Here is a 17,235-nt window from a genome sequence, read left to right as displayed (position 1 = left end):
ATTAGTGGTTTTTTGACCTCCCCGACCTTGTTTGCAGCCATTGTTGCCACTATTACTTTTAAGAGCAGTTGTTGCTCTACTCCCAAAGTAACAGATTTTAATCAGCCCCTTTTTATCGTTTTTTTGGATTTCCTTCCAAAAATAAGTAAAGTGACTTTTGTCCTGAGTAAATGAATTTTTCCATTTATAATGAGGCCTACCTTTGATTTCTTCTTTGGTTGTCAACCGTTGCCCTTTCGGTATCCGAATTTAGCCTTCTACTAACAATATATCAAAGATCTCATCCACCTTGGATGTGTCAAATGTGGGTTAATCCGTATTGTCCTATGTTCCTAGTATGGGCTTGAGCTTGGGGCATACATATGGCTTGCCTTTCAAAATTTTGGCCACCATTTCCTCTATTTCTCATTAATGATCTAAATTCAGTATGTATGACTTTGACTCCATGCTGGCCATGCTGTATTTTTCCTCTCCTAAAATGTTGATCGTTCTCCCATTTAACCCAATTTTCAATGTTGTGAGCAGTGAGGGTTTCTCGCAAATGAGCATGCATATTTCGAACCACTAAGGTGGTCATCTCCCCCTCGTCAATGGTAGTCAAGCATTATCCTTTCATGAGCTGAAATTGCTTGATGAACTCAGAAGTTCTCTCCTCTGGCATATGCCTTGTTTCCAACAAATTGGTTGAAAAAACTATCGGAATGGAGTTTAAAAACTATTTAAGAAATGCTGCTTCTAGACCCTCCCAAGTTTGTATCTGCCCAGGCTGTAGGTTAACAAACAAAGAGAATGTTGTTTTGGTCAATAACGGGCCGAACAATTGAAGTTAGAAATAGGGATTGTTTTCAATTTCACCTAACTGAGCATTGGACCTGCCTAAATGCTCAATAGTGGAGGCACAGTCTTCTTCAGAGAATGTGTGGAAGTCGGGAGGTCGGTAGTTCATTGAAAGAGGATGTTCATTGATGATTATTTTTGGGGAACGGTCTATGATATGATGGTCGATCTTTTATTTGTGGGTTCATTCTGAAAGACACCCTCAGAACTTGTGCAACCTCCTCGGGATCCACCCTTAAGGTGGGTGGTCAGGAATAGGGATAAGGTCGTGTGCCTGTCCCCCAGGCTTATCCTCCCGAGTGAAAATCGAAGGGATAACATCATATCTTGCCCCCAATGTATATCAATAGGGTACGTGAAAGGAGTCTTTCCCCTGTCCACCCATTTGGGATAGTAGCACTTGAAATGGTATTGTCCACATAGGATGGACTAGTGAAATTCTCATGAAGTCGCGAGGGTGAACATACGTCGGCCATTCGATTGGCATGGGGATTATTTGTTAGTTGTTCATTTGTTGAACATATGCCAACCATTCAGCCGGCATAGGGACTACTCTTCCTGAAGTAGATATGGCTAGATTAGTTATCCCCGAAGTAAGAACTTCAGTGGAGACATTAGAAGTCTGCGACTAAAATCCTACCATATGGATCCTCTCGATAATTCATCCGGATCATAGACTTATAAAGCTTTCGTTGGACGTAGGATCACTAATTTTGTCTTGACTCCCACTATGGTTGTCAATTTTTTGAACTGGATTTTTCAACAAAATAAAATAAAACTTGAATGACTTCAAACTTGATTTTTTCGGACTTGAGATGATGGAATCTAAGCATCAGACATAATTAACTAAATCAACAAGTAAAAATGTGCAAGAAAATAAAAGTGGTGATCCTCAATGAATTTTCTCTAAAATTGTGATGAGGATTGAAGATGCTTGCCTTCGTCACTGACGATCCATATATACAATTTCTTGAAACTGCCTTTCAACTCCCATCATCCGGTTAAGCTGATCGTGTGTCAACCGCTGACAATTTCTTGTTTTGTGGTCCACGTTTTCGGAGGGGCAATTACAGCATGCTCCATGAACCCAAAGTTCTGGCGTTTGGATGCCTTTTGATCAACCGGCCTTAAACGAACCGAATTCACCTTAATTTGGTCACAGCGGCCCAAATATGCCCCGATAACTGCGATCCGATCTTCTTTTAATTCGGTCACTCAAACTTCGGTCTAGAGGCAAAGAATGGGCCGATCACACATGAACCGCCATTATACTGGCCTGGCCTTAAGTAGGCCCCTCTAATATTCCAAATCATAGGCTGAATTCTAGGATCCGAAATTAATGCTCAACAATATTTTTAATATAAAAAAAAAATTAAGAATTCATAATAGAAAGAGTTTAAAAATATTTATGCAACCGGAATTGGTATTAGAAAGTTTAAGTAATTGTTATGAATCGAACATATTAAAAGAAATACTTTTAAATAATAAATCAGTGGGCGCAAAAACCCATATCTTGAATATTTAAATATTAAATATATTAATAATTAATTAATTAGTATTAGATATGTTTTATATAAATATGAAATATATTATATAATTTTTTTATTAAAATCAACAGAAAAATTCATATTTAGCTTAAAAGAAAAAAAAAATGATTGTTTGTTCTCTTGTCTTATTTTTTCTTTAAAATATGATATTGATACTTTATTTTTACCGAAAAATAACCTATTTTAAAAGTATACATATAGTAAAAATTAAATACATAAATACAATCCATATATAAATTCATGATAGAAACCAAACCAATTTCAATGAAAAATAATTGATAATCAATCAAACTTCCCAAGAAAGTTTGTCATATTGGTGAAGGAATTTTTTATTAGGTATACATCTATATTAAATATGTATATTAAATAATTTACTACTTTCGTCCCAAAAAATAACAACCATGGGTTTTTTGCGTATAAATTAATTGTTATATGAATATGTAATACAAAAGAAACAACTATTACTATTAGTTTTTTATAATACAAATAAAATGATATTCGTAGAATAAATTATATGAATATAAGAATATTTTTAATATTAAATACAATAATACAAAAAAATAAATAATACATTTCTTATGAAACAGGGATAGTATTTAAATTTCACTGCATAATTTGTTTAACTTTTAAATTAAAATATATATATACCTCCAAGTACACGAAAACGCGTCATTTTTGCTAACATGCAATAAACTTTAATATGAATTATTGTACAATATATAAGATTATCCGCGTATTTATTGGTCTTTTTATTTTTTCCCAGTTTTGGAAAATCTCAGTATGAAATCCACGTTTGAGAGACATGGCGCGTAGGCTAGGAGCGTAAGCCTAGAAAAAGGTGAATTGGTTTTGAATTATTTTACTTTTTTTAAAATAATCAATCTATGGCCTAAATTGTTGATGGTTTAACCCTTCGAGTGGTATGTCTTATTTTTGCTTGTTCGATTTCTACTTTTGTTAGAAAAGAGAATAACATTTCTAGGGTTAAAATCAGAGGTTTTGTGGATTAAATGGCGGGTTGTCATGGGAATAACATTTCTAGGGTTAAAATCAGAGGTTTTGTGGATTAAATGGTGGGTTGTTATGGGGAGTATATCCGGGCATGTCGGCATCGGCATTACAGGAAAACTGTAGAGTGAGAAAAACTGTTTCTTCTGCTGTTGGTACCGTTACTGGTGGGAGCAGTAGACATTAGTGTGCGGAGATCATGAATAACAATAGAAGATCCCTAATCACAAATTTAGAATTAGATCAGAATTGCGTACCTATGAAGATAGTTACGGTAGAAAATTCCGACCCCAGCTAGTGGCCGAGCATATAATTATTGTTGCTATGTCGTTGGCGTGTTAATGATAAGTTCCTTGCCAGGTCATAGAGGTTGTTGTGTGTTGCTCGATTGCAATGCAACGCTCGTTGACATTGGAACTAATGCTGCCGGGGCAAAATTTAAAAATGGACTTTTATACATATCTTTTTTATTAATATAATTATAAAAAATGTTCAATTTATATTAAATAATAAAATTATTTTTTATGTATCAAAATATTAAAATAAAAAGAATGTGTTTGTTAATATTTTTAGAATGAATTATATTTTTTCATGCTAAACATGATAAAAATATATCAATAATATAAAAAATATAATTTTTTTTGAATTATTAATTTTATTTTATTTTTAGTTGATAGAATATATTATATATATTGTGTGAGCATATATTTTATGATAATATTAATCTTAAAGTGTCAAAAAAATTTATTAAATAAAAGCATCCAAATAGCTTATTTTGTGTTCTCTAATATTTTTGTGTATTTAAAAAATAATAAAAATTTTAGATTAAAGAATTATTTAATTTAAATAAATAACAAAATATAGATTAAATAAAAAAATAAAACCTAAAGAATATAATTGTTTAATAATATAAAATATACCATTTTTAAACAATAATTAAATATAATATTAAAATTAAATATGCATACACAATAAAATAAAAATATAAAATATCATTCACATAGTTTTACAAACTTTCATATTTCAAAATAAAAATACCAAATATTATAAATATTAAACACACATTAAAAACACAAATAAATACATAAGTAGTAAATTAATTAAAAAATAAAACTTAAATTAAAATAATTTATTTAAAAATAAATATAAAATTTATTTATTTATTTTAAGATATTAAACATATTTTAAAACAAATTTATAATACTATTAATTATTTATACATATATATATTACTATTGCGGGCCACTTGAGCTCCATTTTGGGCCGGGCCTGAACTAATGATTACACCGGTGTTTGAAATGAAGCATTTATATGAGTTCAACTATCATGTGACATTGTGCTTTCGACTAGGAAATCGAAGCTTTCAACTATTGGTCACAAAGTTTTCAGTTACGATAGACCTGGACGATGAAGATTTTACAAAGACTAGAGACTATAAAACCATGAAGAATGCAAATATCACAAGAAATCTAGTAGCGGTCAGTCACAAATTCCACCGTCTACTTTGTGGGGCAGTCCAAGGTTCGGCACTCACCTCCCCGTGTTGTGGTATATATATTACATTCTTCCCAATACGTTGACAGGATGAAACTCCATCGTGAGCGTTGTCACTACAGATCATTTGAAGTACATTTGGAGCATCGAAAGGGTGGTACCGACCAATATTGGGTCGCATGGCCATTTGTGAAGCTCCAATGGACGTATACGTACTATTGCCACTGGTTTGTACGTCACCCAACTAGCATACGGTTTACAGGTGACTACTGGCTTCCCAGAGTGTTTGGCTTTGAAGATGAAACTAGCCAGCATTAAGGCCCTAATTCAAATGAGGATTGTCCAGAGGAGGTAGCGTGGAGATCCAACTAACAACACTAATTTTGGACATGTTTTCCTAATAATTTCTATAAAGATATTTTGCAATTTTAGACTAAGCTTGTCATAATTTGTGCCAAAATGCCTTAGTAAATGTGTTTTGTATCTTTCTTGTGCGATTTGATATGCCTTTGTATTGTAAGTATTTCATTTGAGGGCCAGGGTGTTTGAGACCTGGTCGCAATTCAAGAAGTGTTTGTGAATCTTTGGCAGGTTGTTTGTATCAGAAGATAGGCTGAGTTGATTAAGAATTAGCATCATAATGTGCTCTCCAGGAATCATCAACAGGTTTCCCAGGGGGTTACCCATCCTCAAATTACTCTAGAGCAAGCACGCATAACTCTATAGTTCTTTCAATAGGTCTTCCGAAAAGAAATGTGCACATTATTGACATGAGTAGTCTATTCAATCCATCTAATTACCATTCCATCTCGGATGGCCTGACACCGGCTCATTCATGGGAGCTGGCCTATCACCGGCATAACTCCGAAGGTATTACAACCCTGGTCCTCAATGATGTGCCAAAAATCCGAGGAAATTATGAGTTTAAGCCATCTTTGGTAGCTCTAGAAGATCAGGAATTCTTTGGTGGCCTGAAGAATGAAAGCCCCAATGACCATCTTAAGAATTTCGCCAGAGTGTGTTCAACATTGAAATACAACAAATATCAGAAGATTAAACCAAGCTCCATCTATTTCCATTTTCACTCTATGGCAAGGCTCACAAATGGATTAACTCTCACCAGACACTGCCTACCTTCGCGGAACAAATTCAACAATTTTCTCACTTCTATCCTTCCAGCAAGACTGTGCTACAAAGATTGGAAATCCCTCAATTTAATAAGAAGTAGAAGAGACCTTGCCGCAAGCTTGGTCGTGCTTCAAAACCATGCTTCGCAAATGTCCGCACCATGAACTTCTAGATCACCTTCATATTCAGACTTTTTACACTAGGGTTGATGTTCAGATAAGAGCCACTCTAGACTTAGCCACTGGTCACTAATTAATGAGCCGAGGTGCCGCAAATACATGGAAAATAATTATAAAAAATGTCTTCCAGCAGGAGCAATTGGCCAAAGACAAATGGCCAAACAAGTAAGGAATCATATGAATTACCTGATACAATGGCGCAAGATACTAAAATAGACAATTTGCAAATGCAAGTTAAGATCTAACCAAGCTGATTAAGCAAGATAGGATAAATAATAAAAAAAAAAAAAAACATCAAGCAATGGAAATTGAAAATCAAGAGAATAATTAAAAGGCTAATGGTGAATCGCAAGCACCCGAAAAATATGAACTAGAAGTAGAAACTGTATGCTATACCTGAGCATCCAATCAGCAACCACCCTATCAATAAAGGAGATTCCAACATCAAGGAAATAGACACCAGAATTTCCATGAGCAGCAGCCCCAACCATATTATCATTGTAATGCCCCAATTTCAGAATGTATAAAATAATACTCCCTCCGTCCACTTTAAAGGTTTACATTTACTTTTTGCGTGTTGATATTTAAATATTAATTATTATATCAAAATATAGTACAAATTAAGTAGAAATGACAAAAATACTTCTATCAGTGTCTTATAATACAAATATATCAATATATATATATATAATATATATTTTATCTACTCACAAAAGGATGATCATATTTTTTATATTACTTATGTACTTCTTCATTTATAATATAACAAATACTTCAAACTAAAATTCTAAACATACACATCAGATCACACTTTTAAGAACAATGCATCCTACAATAAGCATTGTAGATAACATGTTTGTATGTATGAATATTTACTAACCTCCAAAGCATTCCGTCGTCGTGCTATCAAGCCACAACCTCTGGCGAAGTCCTTTCATCTACAAGCTCCCGTAGCATAAATGGATGTACTCCTCCCAATCTAATCTGCGTCAAGAACATCATCGAACGAACAAACAATACAAAATACAGAAGGGGCAGAGCAACTCGAAAATGAACAAATGCATGCATGCCATATTGCTATATTCTTCGAATTTTTTATACTCCTGAATACAAACTTGCTAGTGTTGTCTTCATCTCTCTCTCTATCCATCCCTCCAAAGGAAAAAATGTGTAACACCAAAATTTTACGTATGCACGTGTAAGACAATTTGCCTACGAACAATACACTCATCCACGACTATGCGTAGCAAAACAAATCAGGGCAAAAAAAACCAAAGAAGGAAACAGAAATCGTCAAACAAACAAACAAGCTATTGAACTAATTCCTCCACCAACTCATCGAATAGTTCTGTAGCCAATTCATTATAGACAATATTCATACCTTCCTCCACCTCATACCATTCGTTGAGAGATTTTCCGGACAGAACTTTGCTCTTTTCTTTCTCCTCGGTGATTAGCATTGTCCACAATCGATCTTCAACCTCATCCCGTCTCATGTTAGCACAGAGAGTGCTTTTTATAGATGGGAAAAGGTTTGGTAGTGGAAAGAAAATGCACGCCAGCGCAAAATTCACGTAGTCAAAAAGAAGCTGCCTGTCGGACTTTTTCCATGATGCCTGCTTTCCGTATGTTTTTTCTAGTTCCTCAAACACCGAGGGGCTTATGGGGCATTCGGAAGTATGCCACATGTTGAAATCTGTACATAATGCTGTACTGAAAAATCCAGCCACATCTAGAACATCAACCATGTAAGAGAACTTTCGGCTTTCTTCGTCTCCCAACCACATTCGAATCTTTCTTCCGTTGTGAGGGAGATCAGAAAACTGCTCCTCGGAATCATAATCCTCAGAGACACCCATCTGGGATCCTTCCGAGTACGGATCTTCCATCTCCAAGTTTAAGACCTGAAGCTGCATCTGGGGACCTAAAATCAACAAAGGAAGAATATCACTCAGGCATGTGTTGCTTGACATCATAAAAGTAAACGGAAAGTCCACCAGTCCACAATTTCATTAAGATCTGAAGATGATATCAGATTAGATCAAATGTGAAGGAGCCAAGGAGAAACAATGTGCAACGATTCTATCTAACTTGCCAATGAATAAAAGTATATATATATACTATAACTATAAGTATAAGAAAAAGTATTACCGACATATTATTTGTACCTATATATATGTGTGTGTCTGCATGTGTGTGCAGAATGTCATGCTTTTTTACTTTGCGTCATTTAAATTTGGTTAAGAACTATAAAATAGCTACCACAGTGTATTTGTATAAAAGATTATTATTATTATGTAATATAATGTATGAAATATGAATTCAATTTATATAACTATGAAAAATAGAATCATGAATCAATTACCTATGTCGTCAAAGCATTGATCAGTTGAATAGTATCGTCCATAAATTGCTCCAAGAACTGAGTCGGGGCTATGCTGATCGGTTCTCTTTGGATTCTCAGGAAATTCTGGACTGCCGATTCTGGAACTGTTTGAATAAGTTGATAATTCTTCAGAAAATTCATTCGCCAATGCCTGCTTTTCAGTAGAACACGCGCAATTATAAATTGAGATCAAAGTCATCAAACTCATACACAACAACTAATTGAAAATTTCTTTGTTTATTAAAAACATCGAAACTATGACAGCCCATGGGACACCCTGTGAAGTCAAATGGTGATTTTTAGGTTGACAGGCAGATCAAAGAACATACATAAGTTTCGTGAAATTTTCTACACTTGACGGGAATATTGTTTCACATGATCAACTGTTATTGCATAAATCTAAAATACAAACCACGAAAATTCGTTCTCTTTGTAGTATCTACTCATCCTTATACCAAATGTCATTTTATCCTTCAAAAAATTGAAGTGAAAGCAATATTAGTATATTCATTTTTGGTCTAAATCAATTGCAAACGATATTTTGATCACACCAACATATGGCAAGCCATTCCACAACAAAGCAAAGACAATGAAGCGTTTTTGGCAAATTTTTAAAGTGGTAATAAAAGGAAAATAACATACCAGAGACTCATAATTCCCTGAATCAATATTCATTTCATCCTCGATATCTCGGTTAGAAATTCGCACACTCTGCCACACTGTCTTGTCAGCAAATGGAGAAGTTTCAAATTGGTTGCAGCTGCTGCCATATTTTGGTTCCAACACATGGACTGCTTTACGCCTTTCAGCCCCCTCAGAAAAATCAATTCGTCGAGCCACTTTCTTTCTTGTCCCAAAGCTATGTGGTTTGAGAGATGATTGATTTGTAGGAAGATGTGATACATGGTCATTCTCCATATTTTGTGGGGTTGATACAGCGGAAAACGTTTTGCTGGTTGGGAGTTTGCGAGAGGCTTTGTTGATGTTTCTCACACACCCCATACAATTGCTAACATCCTTGCCTTGATTTCTATACCCTGATTTTGAATGTATGCCCGACTTCCCATCTTTGAAGCCATGTACTACCTTCTCCAACTCCCAACCAATCTTCCAAGGCTTAATTTTTGTCTCTTTTCCTGATTTACGAAGCTCAATCAAAAAATCCTTACTCGTCTCACAAAAAGATTGTTCGCTTCGATAGCTGGTTCTATCCATCGAATTTGCAAGAAGCACCTCGGAAGGTTCCAACAATATTATTCTTTCATCGCTTTTACCCACCACCGAAACATGTCCCAACTCATCCTTCACTGCATCCACTTTCACGTTCTTTGTGCCAATAGAGACCAAACTCTTGTTACGCACACATATCGCAGAAGTCTTGCGGACATAGCCGTCGGAAAGAGCTCGCCGGTTTTTGCCTAATTGCTGCCTAGGCCGCAGCTGTTCAAGCCCCATTATCCTGGCAATTACACTCTCTGTTTCTGATTTCCACTCCATTTGACTCTTCTTCATCTGGATCAACAAATTCATGCTAAATTAATCAATCACTGCAGCTACGCGTAAGACATGAACATAAATCCATGTCAAATAATCAACACGACCGTATTATCCCCAATTCTGAAATCAAAGAAATCAAACATATACATATCTCTACAGAAACCCTAATCCTACTTCAGAACATGATAACAAATTGAGGAACTACTAATTCAATTTCCCACAGTTAACAAACTTTAGAACAATCGATTCAAAACTCCACCGAATTGTTCATGAAATTGCCCACACCTATAATCGAAAAGGAATAATAACTGCTAGAAACCTACCGTTGGCAGCTCCCGCCAAAATTCTAGAAATGGAAATCCTCGGAAAACCAACCAGGCGCGGGAAATTACTCGGAATCTTGGAGGCGATCGCGAGGGAGATATTCCGGCGGCGGTGCAAAGGCGATCTCAATCGTCGATTCCGATTTCAGCTGGTGCTTGCAAAGAAATCGATGGAGGGATGGATGTGTAACACGACAGGAGAGGTGAGGCAACGGCGAAACCCCAATTCCTCTGATGGAGGCGCCGACATTAATGTGGTCAGCGCGAAATTTCCGCCAACACTGCGTACGAATGTATAATCATTGGCCTAGTCAACAATCGCCTGACACGTGTCATCCTCCACTTTCCACGAAAGATTAATAATGATAACAGTATAACATACTATATCCTATGTATATATAAATGTATATATAACTACAGTAAAAGGTGTGGACCACCTTCTCTTAATTACTGGTATTTTAGAATTTTGAAATTTTCAGATTAAAAAGATAAAAAAAAATACTCAGCCAAATTATATAGTTTTATTCAAATTTTATAGTTTTTTTTACAATTTTTTTCTCTCATACTCACGTATTTCTTTGAAGAGAGTTTTAAATTACGCTTTCAATCATTTGTGTTCTCAGATAATTTTTATATTTTGCTTTGGGTTGAAGAATATGGTTCTTTGAAAAGGGTTTCAAATTACGCTTTCAACCATTTGTCACACCATTTGTTTCTTTAGAGAATTTTCACTTTGGGTTGAAGAATCTAGTTCTTTGAAGAGGGTTTCAGATTACGCTTTCAACCGTTTATCGCCTTAGATAATTTTCATTGATACGCATTTGTCTCCTCATATAATTTTTATATTATGCTTTGGGTTGAAAAATTTGGTTCTTTGAAAAGGGTTTCATAAAGAGTGTTTCAGATTACCCTTTCAATCATATGTCGCCTCAAAGAATTTTTATTGATACGCATTTGTCTCCTCAGAGAATTTTCATATTTTACTTTGGGTTGAAAAATCTGGTTCTTTGAAGAAAGTTTCATATTACGCTTTCAACCATTTGTCTCCTCAGAGAATTTTCATTGATACGCATTTGTCTTCCCAAAGAATTTTGATATTTTGCTTTGGGTTGAAGAATCTGATTGAATATTACAGAATAATTTGTATTAAGGTAGTTCCGTTGTTATTTATACATCTCAGAAATTCAGAACAATTTTAATATTTTTCTACATTTAATTGTTAATTGTTCAAAAATTCGGAACAATTATCATATTTTTCTACATTTAATTGTTAATTTTTTTTATTTCAATTTGTTAATTGTTACTTTGTTTCCATTTTTTCTTTTAATGCAATTCTCGACATTGATGGTGCTAACTGTGGAGTGTGGATGGATTTGGATCTGAAGTTCTCTTGATGTGGTAAGTAATTTTTAATTTAAACGATTTAACTATGTCCTATTTTATTTTATTTATTTCTTTGAATGATAGTAATTAAATTAAAGCAAATTATGACTTTCCGCTTGTCTCTGGTGTAGTCGACTTAGGTGGACCCACCATTTTCTTATTTTTGTTGATTACTTACTTCTTTTTAATAAGTAAATATATATATTTCTTATCTATTTATATTTATATAGATGAATACCGTCCAAGCAGAGCAAAAAATTGCTCGATTACGACGAAGAAAATAACTCAGTTTAAAGCAGAGTATTTTTTTTGTAAATAAATAATTATAATTTTTCTTTTATAATTTATCTTGCACATCATTCTGTTTATATATATATATTATATGAAGTATCAAGGTTGTTAGTATCTTTATATCTTTTTTTTAGATAGTTTTATGGAGAAAATCTAGATATATTTATATATTTGTTTAGAAAGTTTTAGTATTTTTTAGAAAGATAATGTATATGTATTAATTAAAAATTTTGAAGTACTTATTTTCTAATAAGTAAATATATATTTCTTATCTATTTATATTTATATAAATGAAAAAATAATGCCAAAAAATTATTTGACTGCATTTACAACGTTTGCAAGACCAGATGCTCCATCTCCGGTGTTTCAAGTTATGACCGTAGATTGGTGTGAAGAATATTCACATATTTTGAAAAGACCTTAACAATTATAACTATTTTTTTCTATTTTTTTTGGAATCATATATTTTTCTCCGTATTTTATAAAATAACTTTGACTTAAATGTTATGATTTATATTATATACGATTCTATCTGCAATATTTTTGTTGAGCAAGAAAAAAACCAATGTGTAGGGTTTTCGAGAATGGACTTATAAAATTGGACTAAGGATTGGTGTAAAGTCTAATGGGCCTGTAAATGGCAGTAAGATCCTAAATGGGTCTGAATATAAGCCAAACGGCCCAAGAGTTATTTAGAAATGGGTTTTTCAGGAGAAATCTATGATTAAGAGGTCGGACAAGGAGAGGTCGGACGAAAAAGGGAAAACAATATGCACTCAGGTCGGGTGGCATATAGGTCGGACAAAAGGAAGACGGACGAAGAAAGATGAAACGGCCGATACTGAGGTCGGGCAAAAGGGAGTCAGGAGAAAAATGATACGGCCGGTACAGAGGTTGGGCAAAGTGTAAGGTCGGACGAAAAGAGATATCGCAGTGGATATGCAGGTTGGGCCAGCCGTCCAATTAAGGCGGTAAGATGTTTAGAGGCGGTCGGCCGAACCAGTTGAGTGTTGTAACAGATGTGAGCGGTTGGTGAGTCGGTTAAGACACGTGCCGACAGAGGAGGACCTTGAGGGCGGTTGACGGCGGTTGCTGTAGGATGATTGAGAGAAGTTACAACCGGCGAGCGGATATGAAGGCACGACCTGGTTGTGGCGGTTGACATAGGTTTTAAATAGGTCTGTCCATGACCTACAGAAACCATCTTCAATCGACATCAAATTCAATCGAATTGCTTTTGGGGATCACCACTTTACTTTTTCAGTCTGTAGTATTTATTTTCCTATTTTACTTATGTATCGTACGGTGCTTAGGGATTCTTAAATCTTAGGCATTTTATTTTATCAAATTCGAAGATAATTTCTATTTTTGAATTTTACTTTTTATTGTTGAAAAATTGCATCAACAATTTGGCGACCACAGTGGGAGTAAGGCAAGATTGCCGATCCTACGTCAAGAGAAAATTTTATACGATTGAGATCCGGCCGAATCATCGGAAGGATCCATATGGCGGGTTCACAACCCCAAGTCTCTTCAATAACGGCGGGGGAAACTATTTCACCACCTGCCATGCCAAATGCAGGGAAGTCCCCCAAGCACCCGCCGATTGGGTGTCTTATGTTCAACATTTGAACAATCAGCAAACTCTGGCTATGCAAAATATGTTGCGCGAGCAACAAACCCTCATGTTTCCTGAGCAACAAAACTTTATGCAAAATATGCTAGATCAAGCTTTATCAAGGGTTACTCTGCAACCCACTCAGTCACCGCCAGGGATGTCACCATCCAGATTACAAGCAAATTTGGCGGGGCCATCATATGTAGACAGCATTCTTCCAAGTGCCACTACCAGGGTTACCAGGGGAAAGACTCCTCTAACATACCCGAATAATGTTCCACTGGGCATTAGAGCCGAACCAGCCTTTTCCAGAGAAGAAAGATTAGGCGGTCAGGCTCATAACCCCATTCCTGTGTTCGATCCTATTCATCCTAGAGTGGATCCGAAAGACATCGCTCACGTTCTGCGGATGCATTTCGGAATGAATCCGCAAACGGTGAACAGGCCGGCCTACCAAAGACCATTTCCAGAGAGAATCATCAATGAGCATCCTCTTCCATGAAATTATAGGCCACAAGATTTTCATTCTTTCTTAGGAGAAGATGTAGCTTCGACCATTGAGCACGCGGGACGCTTCACGGCTCAGTTAGAGGAAGTGGGCAATAATCCGTTTCACAAATTACAGTTGTTTGAACTATCTCTCACAAGAACAACTTTTTCCTGGTTTGCGAATCTTCCGCCAGGACAGCTACAAACTTGGGAAGGTTTGGAGGCAGCTTTTCATGCAAGGTTCTTTAATCCCCTTCCGACGGTCTCACTTACAGATCTCTTGGAGATTAGGCAAATGCCAGAGGAGACCGCGTATCAATTCATTGAGCGGATACATCTAATGAAGCGACGTTGCCCGACAGTCATTAAGGAAAGCGAGATGACCAACATGGTGGTCAGGAATATGCATACACGACTGCGAGAGGCTTTAACGGCCCACAACGTTCAAGATCTGGCCAGTTTAGCATCCAAAGCGGGAAGGTTAGAATCTCTTTTTAGAGAAAAAGATCACAACTTCCGGCGGAACAAGGTCCAACAGATGACCAGTGTTGATTCAGAAATGTATGCGCCAGATGATGAGCAGGGAAGTAGCGTTGAAGAAATGGCGGCTAAAATTGTAAACGGCAAGCCTTATGTGTGTTCCAAATTGAAGCCCTTTCGAGGAGCAGAAGAGCGGGAACAACCGACCTTTGACGCATCTAAAGCAGATGAAATCTTCGATATTCTTCTGGCGGATGGTCAAATTCGCATCCCTAAAGGTCAACGGTTAGCAACCAGGGAGGAGATAAAGGGAAAGCCATACTGTAAGTGGCATAATTCTTTTACGCATTACACTAACCAATGTACGCATTTCCGAAAGGAAATACAGAAGGCTATCAAGGCAGGAAGGTTCAAATACGTGACAATGGGAGTAGAGCAGCAACCTTTCCTAAAAGTGACTACTGTTGTAGTCTCTGTGCGTTATTCACAAAGCACACAAGGAGATAATGAAAGACAGGGAGGTACTGAACGGAGGGAGCATAAGCCAAAGGAAAGGGAGCTGGATCAAGAAGACAAGTTTAAGACCTGAGAAAACAGGGTGGCTGAAAAGTGGGATAAAAAAGATGGATCCTTCGAAGTAGAGTTGAAGGACAAAGTGGTGGTGCGAGATCGACCAACGCGCAAGCCACAACCAGTCCATGACAAATGGAGCCGGAACAGAAAGCCTTTGCCAATAGACATAAATCCCTGATTTCCAGGTATGAATTGTACACAAATCCGTAATGCTAAGCGTAGGTATGCAGCTCGACACGGGAGGCGAGCAGACAAAGGGAAGGAAAAGAAGGAAGTGTCACCCAAAAGAAAAAATGCGATCGACCAAGTACACGAACACGGGGAGATCGGAAGGCCGATCAAGAAGGCTAGATGTTTCCGGTGTCAATTCTGTAGACGGATCAACATCGATCCCGAAATAGAAGCTGCCGAAGAAAAGGCTCCTGAGATAATTTTTGGGTCATTTGCCCAAGAGGAGACGAGGGCATTGCGTAGCAAAATAGTAAAGATCGACCCCACCGGGTTCGAAGTCAGGATGACTGGTATGCGATGGTTCGAGGAAGAAGAAGAACCTACCTGGGCAAGGCTGCAGGAGGAGGAACCAGAATGGGCGGAAATGGCTGGCAGTCCCGGACGTATACAAGGCAGTCCCGCGCCTATGGTTTTTCCACCTATACCAGAAGGAGCAATTCCGCATTTGAAACCATTATATGTTAATGCTCACATCTGTGGTAAGCCGATTAACAAGGTTTTCATTGACAATGGAGTTGTGTTCAACGTCATGCCTCTCAAAACTTTGAAGAAGTTGGGCAAAGGAATTGATGATTTGTCTCCAGTAGATATCGAGATGACAAGCTTTACGGGGCAACCAACGAAATCAGAAGGGATGATGGTAGCCCCTATTGAAGTCGGTCCAAAGGTGATTTCAACAGTGTTCTTCGTGGTAGATGCCAATACCACCTACTCGGTCTTGTTAGGGCGAGATTGGATTCACGCCTCCAAATACGTGCCTTCTTCGCTCCATCAGCAGATCATGTTTTGGGAAGGAGATCAAGTGTTCAGAATGGATGCCAGTACTAATCCGTTCAGTTCTACAAAAGTGGTGGAGGAGTTCGTACTTTACTCTGAGTATGTACCTCCGATCTCACAAACAGCTGCGGTAGATGAATATCCCTGGAAAGGTTGTAAGCTCACGGCCCAGGGTTATGTGTTTCATTAGAAACAGTCTTCTTTCTTATGGCTCTGTTGTTAGCCAAAAAACTTTACATTTATTAAAGGTTTAATTATGGAAGAAATAGGTAAATGTTACGAGCTTATTAGGCAGTTTTATTTAAACCAATTAATGGTTAGGTTACATAGCGAGGAAGGTTCCAACAATCATGTTGACGAGGGAGAAGGCTTTCGCTGGCCTGACCTGTTGGAAAAAATAGAATCTTTCTTATCAACTCAGGATTCGCTCATTGAATACAATGTAGGAACCTAACAGGTACCCAAGATGGTCAGGGTTAGTGGTTTGTTGACTAAAAACCAGCAGGAACAGATGGTGACGGTAATTCGGGACCATATGGAGTGCTTGGCATGGGATTATTCCGAGATGCCCGGATTGGCGTGTGATTTAATTGAGCATAGGTTGCCTATTAAGAAGGGGTTCAAACCCTATAAGCAACCATCGAGAAGGTTTAGCCTAGAGCTGCTTCCACAGATCAAAGAAGAGATTGAAAAATTGTTGAAGGTAGGGTTCATTCGACCCTGTCGATATGCGGAATGGTTAGCCAACATCATCCCGGTAACCAAAAAGAATGGAAAGATTCGGATCTGCATTGATTTAAGAGATTTCAATCTCGCCACTCCGAAAGATGAGTATGTGATGCCCATAGCCAATATGTTGATCGACTCGGCAGCAGGGCATCGAATTTTGAGCCTGATAGACGGTTATGCAGAGTATAATCAAATCTCACTAGCGGAGGAAGATATACCCAAAACCACGTTCAAATGCCCAGGAGCCTTGGGGATCTACGAATGG

At 37.0% G+C, this 17,235-nt stretch overlaps 1 protein-coding gene across 4 annotated transcripts; it reads right to left on the bottom strand.

Moving 5' to 3' along the window:
• Positions 1–7,244: 7,244 nt before the first annotated feature.
• Positions 7,245–10,678, bottom strand: LOC127257683 (uncharacterized). 4 transcript variants are annotated; one of them, XM_051284147.1, is made up of 5 exons: positions 10,400–10,678; positions 9,351–10,091; positions 9,222–9,308; positions 8,559–8,733; positions 7,245–8,117 (listed from the first exon to the last, which is right to left on the bottom strand). In XM_051284147.1, the coding sequence occupies exons 2-5, from the start codon at positions 10,089–10,091 to the stop codon at positions 7,504–7,506; spliced, it is 1,617 nt and encodes a 538-aa protein (XP_051140104.1). In that variant the 5' UTR covers positions 10,400–10,678; the 3' UTR covers positions 7,245–7,503. The 4 variants fall into 4 exon arrangements, with proteins under 4 accessions (XP_051140104.1, XP_051140105.1, XP_051140102.1 ...); XM_051284148.1 differs by having other exon boundaries at positions 8,559–8,730; positions 10,400–10,677; XM_051284145.1 differs by having other exon boundaries at positions 9,222–10,091; positions 10,400–10,677.
• Positions 10,679–17,235: the final 6,557 nt, after the last annotated feature.

This window comes from Andrographis paniculata, unplaced genomic scaffold (assembly GCF_009805555.1).
Source record: "Andrographis paniculata isolate CXL003 unplaced genomic scaffold, ASM980555v1 Contig58END, whole genome shotgun sequence".
NCBI lineage: Eukaryota > Viridiplantae > Streptophyta > Magnoliopsida > Lamiales > Acanthaceae > Andrographis > Andrographis paniculata.
The sequence above is the reverse complement of the archived record's forward strand: the minus strand, read 5'-3'. Positions and strand labels throughout refer to the sequence as shown.

Excerpts from the sequence above, each read along its gene's own strand:
- LOC127257683 (XM_051284145.1), bottom strand. The coding sequence starts at position 10,091 with ATGAAGAAGAGTCAAATGGAGTGGAAATCAGAAACAGAGAGTGTAATT. Across the intron at positions 8,734-9,221 it reads CAGGGAATTATGAGTCTCTG|CAGGCATTGGCGAATGAATT; the intron begins GTATGTTATTTT and ends TCTACTGAAAAG. Across the intron at positions 8,118-8,558 it reads TCAATGCTTTGACGACATAG|GTCCCCAGATGCAGCTTCAG; the intron begins GTAATTGATTCA and ends TGTTGATTTTAG.